Genomic DNA, 5,791 nt, shown 5'->3' on the forward strand with positions numbered 1-5,791 from the left:
ACTGAATTTCACTGTGAAATGATGTGAATGTTCGCCCTGCAGGAAATCAGCAGCAAAGCAAAGGTTAGATGCCCTTGTTCTGATAAAAATGCTGCCTATTCTGTGCATCACAGTCTACTCACGTCAAAGCCATTCTCTTCCTTCACTTTCCATTGAAAGCCTGTGGCATTCTGCAAAATGAGAAAAAGATTTAGAGTTAATGTTAAAAAATCATGAACCTCATTCATGAAATGTTCAAAGTAGTAGCACCAGTAGCAAAATGGCACAATGGTTTTAAGAGCGGCTTCTTATTGAAATTTGTGCTCATGCACAAGGAGCAACTAATTGATTTTAAATTACTCCAATACTTCTTTGTCTTCATTTTAAACTGTAATGTCTTATCATTTAAAACCTACCAAACTTCTTTTTGTGGATGGCTATCTCTCTTTAATATAAGAGCCATTTGCTTCGACATTTTGTTTTCTAATGTTTCTGCCATTTTGCTTGGTGTTTTGTATGAATGTGATTGCATTAAAAGGACTTGTATACTTACATGTAGTCTACTTTCGCTGACACTGTCAAAAAGGTGATGATTCTACTTTATGTTATCATTGAGGTCACAGTGCATGGTGGTGTCGTGCTGGACTGTGTTATATATTGAATCATGATTCAATCACCTCATAAACCTGAAACCATTTCTCAATGCTAGAGAGCTCACCTGAGAGGCTGTAGCTCCACCTAGCTGTGTTTTCTCTGTACTGCTGCTGCCAGGATCGTCCTAATAAAAACATGCATACACAAACAAATCAATTAGGCATGCTGTGGCTACTTCTGAATAGAAATGATACCCACATAAGAAGTATGGCTTAGCTTTAACCAAAATTAAGGCTACACAAGTCACAAATATTAAAGATGATAAATGTCTGTTAAGCCTTGATTACAGAAATGGTTACTTACACTTTTCTTCGTAAAAAAGGACATGATGCCCTTTTGCCCTTTATGCTTTTTGGGAGGCATTTTGGGAGGCATTTACACCTAACATCACAAAAATAAAATTAGTTGATGTTAAAACGACATGTTTAAGCAATGAACAGGTTTTGGCTAACTCACATCTTACACCTAATTTTCAAATTAAAAAATTGACTGATGTTCATTTTATCAAACAAAGACAATTCAGTGGCACCTTGACGTTGATAAGGACATGTTGCTACCAGCCCACTGAGTAAGTTATACGCAGTTTATTCCAGAGAGATCCTGGTTGGGGAGAGTTGAGTCACCTTGGCATCCAGTACACATACAGACTGTGATGGTTAATTCACCCTCGTAGGGAGTGGTTACAGAGCAGTACTAGGCTCCGGGGACTAAAGGAGCACAGATTTTCACTCTCTACAACAGATAGAGAATAAAGATCCAAGTTCAGGACATAGCCAAATTTGCTAAATGTGTAATAAACGAGGAAATGACTCACTCTCAGCACACATTATGAGCTGGCAACAAACAAGTGTCAAGGGCATTGGGCAGTGCAGTCAGATCCTTTTTACCGCACACCAAATCAGACAACTTATCTATGTCGCAATTTCCAACCTTCTGCTTCCCGCTCTTTATATTTAACCCATTCACACTACTGCGATGTGCCTGTGCTTTTCCTTTACTTTCCTGCCTTTCCTTCACACATTTTGTCCTTCCTTGTTTCTTCTGCCTGTCACCACTTTGTCCCATTTTTAATATCCTTATCCTAATATCCTTTCCCCTCCCTCTCAAAAACACAATGATAATACAGATCAGTTAAGTTTCTCTTTCCTAGGAACCACCAAACAGGAAGCTGACTTCAGACCACATTTCCTTACTGAACTCGAGTGGCGCCAAGCTATTCAGTTGTGGTTTTATTTGCCAGAGTTTTGACAAATGCCACTAAATTGAGATTATTGCAAGATGTGATATATAAATAAAATAAAATGAAATGCCTCACTGCAGTGCTGTTCAAAGGGGGTTCAATTAAAGTAGATAAGTGATGGTAAATTAAAAATAAAAGATCAACCCTTTACTTTTATGGAAAAATCACTTATTTCAGAAGTTAACCACACAAAATGGCGTGAATTTCAATCACTAAGCGCATATGAATGTAGCTGCTAACAACTGGCAAGCTAATACAAATTGTAAGCTAAACATTAAAATTTCGTGGTCACTTTACCTGTTAGTGGTGGATATACTTTCGTTGTTCTGGTCACAATGGCGCCAGATTCCAGGAAAAACGACCGTAATTCTTCCTCTCAGGTTCAGAGCAAACACCTTCAATCTTGCAGTCCAGCAGATTATGTGGACGAAGAGTGGATTTGAAGTTTCCCGCTGTATGAAAAGAACGGGAAGGTGTGGACGATCCTAATGGTCCGTGGCTGACAGGGGCATTAAAAAAAATATTAGAGCATTAGTTAATTTTCGTCAGTATTAAATTATTAATCAATCGTCATACATTGAATATTTTATTTGTAAAATACTCATAAAAGTAACGGTTTCATTTTCTTTTCTGGTTCTTGGCAAACAGTAAATATCCAGAGAGCCTCCGTAGCCCCCATTTACTTACGTGAGATGGTTCGGTCCTGCTCCCACAAAAGGCACCGGTGATACTTCCAGAAAAATCTAGAATGACCATAGGCTGCACGGGGAGAGACAGCACGTGACTTTTCTGAATTAACTTGTAAACTTAGCTGTAAATAGTGAAACATGGTACTTCTGCTCCCCTAACACCAGTTACATTCACAGAAAATAATGAGTATATATTTTACATTAAATCAATGCAGGATTTTTTTGAGCAAGCTCAGTTGACTGCTCCTTATTCAGCAGGGTTATACTGAGTTCCTAATATTTTGCCAACCCTTAATTCGTGTAAATGTGATAGACAAAGTATTAGGAACACCTGTCAGTATAATCTAGTACAGTTCAACAGCTTCACATATTACACCCTCCAAAAAGACTACTAAAACAAACATAATTTTTGACAGATTCAATAAAAAATTGAACAAAATAATTCTCATTAAGATAGGATTTATTGCAAAGCGGTTGAATTACACTGCTTTAGTTTCATCTAGATGTACCTAATAAATTGGCAGGTGAATGTAAATTTATTTAATCGCTGTGTTGCACAGTAATCCCATCCCCTGAAGTGGAGAATCAGTATTTCAAAACCTAAGATGAGGTTGACATGGATTTATTTCATCACTGGAATAAAAAAATATAATAATAATGATAATAATAATTAATAATAATTTATGCATCAACAAGGAAAATATTAGAAACAATATACAAGCTATAACAAGAGTCACAAGCCGTTTTCTCACTGATAGTTGGCTGTTAAAATAAACTATTATGCTTGGGTATCCAAAGTAAACAATATGATGCTGTCTTGCTGAGTCTTAAACAGATCATTCTGATATGCTTTTGCTTCAAGTGACCGTGCAAAGTTGTTGCACTGCTGTGATAAGCCATTTCCAACTTGCAGATCTTAGGTCTGTCTAAAACCTCTACACTTTAGATGATCCTGTGCTAGGTTTTGTAGCTGCTGCTTGTTTTCCAGGGTGCTTGAACCAGCACAGTCATATTTCCTACTCGCCATTGTCGTTATCGATGACATCAGTTTCATGGATGCGCCGCTCCAGCCCTAACCAACTTGTTGTTTAGCGTTTCACTTTTTGTTTCTCCAGAATCGCTCATCTGAAAACCTTCACAAAGACAGAAAGAAATAAAGACAGACTGACAGACATTTATAGTTAGATTTATTCAGTACAAAGTTAATAGCAGCAGTCTGGATAAGAAAGCAACATCTACTTGATTTGGCAAAGGAAAGATTTCTTCCTGTTGAACCAGAAAACATTTCAAGGATCTGATAAAAACCCATTAAAACTCCTATTATTGAATGTTTGTGTGGCTACTGTAGTTATGGGGCACATGTAAGCCAAGAGTACACTCTACCTCTCTTCTCTGATCTTTATCCCCCATTTTGTAACACGATACTTAAACTGATCCTTGAAAGGATGTTTCACTCTCTTCTACACTGGTTTACATTATGGAGGTTCATCTGCAGTGTCTCTGTTTGGAACCACCAATAACGTACTGCCTGCTATATACTCAACGGCTACAACAAGCTGACCACTGACCATCAACTTTAGCTCCATACAAATGAGAAGATACTGAAACAGACATCCAAAATAAAACTTAAGTAAAAAAAAAAAAAAAACTAATTTACATGAAATGTAAACAGGTTTTATGTGTACCACAAACATTTGGACTGAATTGTCCTTTTCCATAATCAAAGTGCAAAGAGCTGCAGCTTTCAAAATGCAGATCAAGTTTCATAAAAGAAGAGTTTGAGTAGAAACTCGTTAGTGGTGTCAACAGACCCAGCAGTGAGGAGTGCAAAAAAATGAAATAAAATAAAGGCATTTTTATGACAGTACAAAGTAAAGCAACGGTTTATCTCAACAAAATCAACATGCATGAAACAGTGTTTCCATAAGTTCCAAACTAGACACATCTTTCTCTCGCGTCAAAGATTTCAAAAAGATCAAATACTTGATCTGTGCTTAAATATTTCTGTTCAAGTTGGCAGCAGTTTCAGGATCACGGTGTCCTCTGAACACAGAGACCCAAGGCCACCTAGGGTCGCTCTGCAGGGACGTTTGCAAGCGTTCAGTCCAAGAACAAGTAGTGAAGAAACAAAAGACTACAGAAGCAGCCCGAGTCAGTTCCTCGTCGCGCTGACTTTGACAGTTCACTGCCAAACGTTTCTCGCACTTTACTCGACTCCAGACGTACTTACAGAGGCGCTCCTCTGGGCTCTATTCAAGGCCCAGTGTGAAGTTAATCCCATGAACGATACCGATGATGATGGGTTGCCAGGCAACCAGGTATCTGAGCCAGTCAAGCAACTGCCCATAGAGGACATGTGTCTTCTCCCAGCTGGGAAAAAGGAATTAAGGAGTGTGTTCAGATAGATGAGCGGTGATCTATGAACAAGTTTAAGGGTATAAAGTATAGTTATACCTTATATAAAATATATTAGGGTGCACATTATGTTTTTGTATATTTTTGTTTAGTTTTTGTGTTTATCATAATAATAAACTAATGCCTGAAGTGAAATAAGTTATTAACAAACTCTGACCCACAGAGCAAATCAGTTCCCCATCACTGAGCCTACCACACAGGGACAACAGAAGGATACGGGTTGTTCATCATCCTCTTCAAGTCAACCTTCTCGTTGCAGTACGGACAGGTCTGCTTCTTACCCACGATGCACCAGCCACGGATGCAGAACTCATGGAACCTGAAGGGGCGGGGCAAGTTAAGGCAGAAAGACTAAAAATAAAAGTGTATTTGGCTATTGCCATATAGTTTGGAACACAAAAATAACTTTACTGTTGAAAAAAATATGAGTGTTTTTACAGTGGAAGAGAAAAGTATTTGTCTGTTTTTGGAGAAGTAGCTCACAGTACTTCAGCAGACAAAAGATAGCAGCAGAAAAAAGTGTTTTTCTTCCTGCAGCTTTAGGATACAAGTGTCCACAGGACAGCTGGTAGGTGTCTTCTATAAATCCTTCCTCCTCCACGTCCACCAGGATCTTCTGACCGCACACGGCGCAGATGTCGTTGGTCAGGCTCCTGCTGGGCATGCCTCCCTTGTTGTAGTACTGGAAACGCACACATACAAGAACAACAGTGTATTTATTTAATACAGTTAGAGGAATGTCCACAGATTTTAAACACAGGGGAAATATGTATTCTGTAATCTGTAATAATAATAATGTTGAAAACATGAAAAA

The 5,791-nt window shown here is 38.3% G+C and overlaps 1 protein-coding gene and 1 long non-coding RNA gene across 3 annotated transcripts; both read right to left on the reverse strand.

Moving 5' to 3' along the window:
- LOC111236681 lies at positions 1–2,282 on the reverse strand. 2 transcript variants are annotated; one of them, XR_002665732.1, is made up of 6 exons: positions 2,171–2,282; positions 937–1,014; positions 698–757; positions 533–554; positions 123–170; positions 1–36 (listed from the first exon to the last, which is right to left on the reverse strand). It is a non-coding gene; the product is annotated as an uncharacterized LOC111236681 (long non-coding RNA). The 2 variants fall into 2 exon arrangements; XR_002665731.1 differs by lacking the exon at positions 533–554 and having other exon boundaries at positions 4–36.
- A 1,460-nt stretch (positions 2,283–3,742) lies between these two features.
- Positions 3,743–5,654, reverse strand: LOC111236682 (RING finger protein 175-like). Its single transcript, XM_022765497.1, has 3 exons — positions 5,526–5,654; positions 5,195–5,296; positions 3,743–4,932 (listed from the first exon to the last, which is right to left on the reverse strand). The coding sequence occupies exons 1-3, from the start codon at positions 5,639–5,641 to the stop codon at positions 4,812–4,814; spliced, it is 339 nt and encodes a 112-aa protein (XP_022621218.1). The 5' UTR covers positions 5,642–5,654; the 3' UTR covers positions 3,743–4,811.
- Positions 5,655–5,791: the final 137 nt, after the last annotated feature.

The sequence above is a fragment of the Seriola dumerili genome, unplaced genomic scaffold, assembly GCF_002260705.1.
Source record: "Seriola dumerili isolate Sdu_G_001 unplaced genomic scaffold, Sdu_1.0 BDQW01000700.1, whole genome shotgun sequence".
Taxonomy (NCBI): Eukaryota; Metazoa; Chordata; class Actinopteri; order Carangiformes; family Carangidae; genus Seriola; species Seriola dumerili.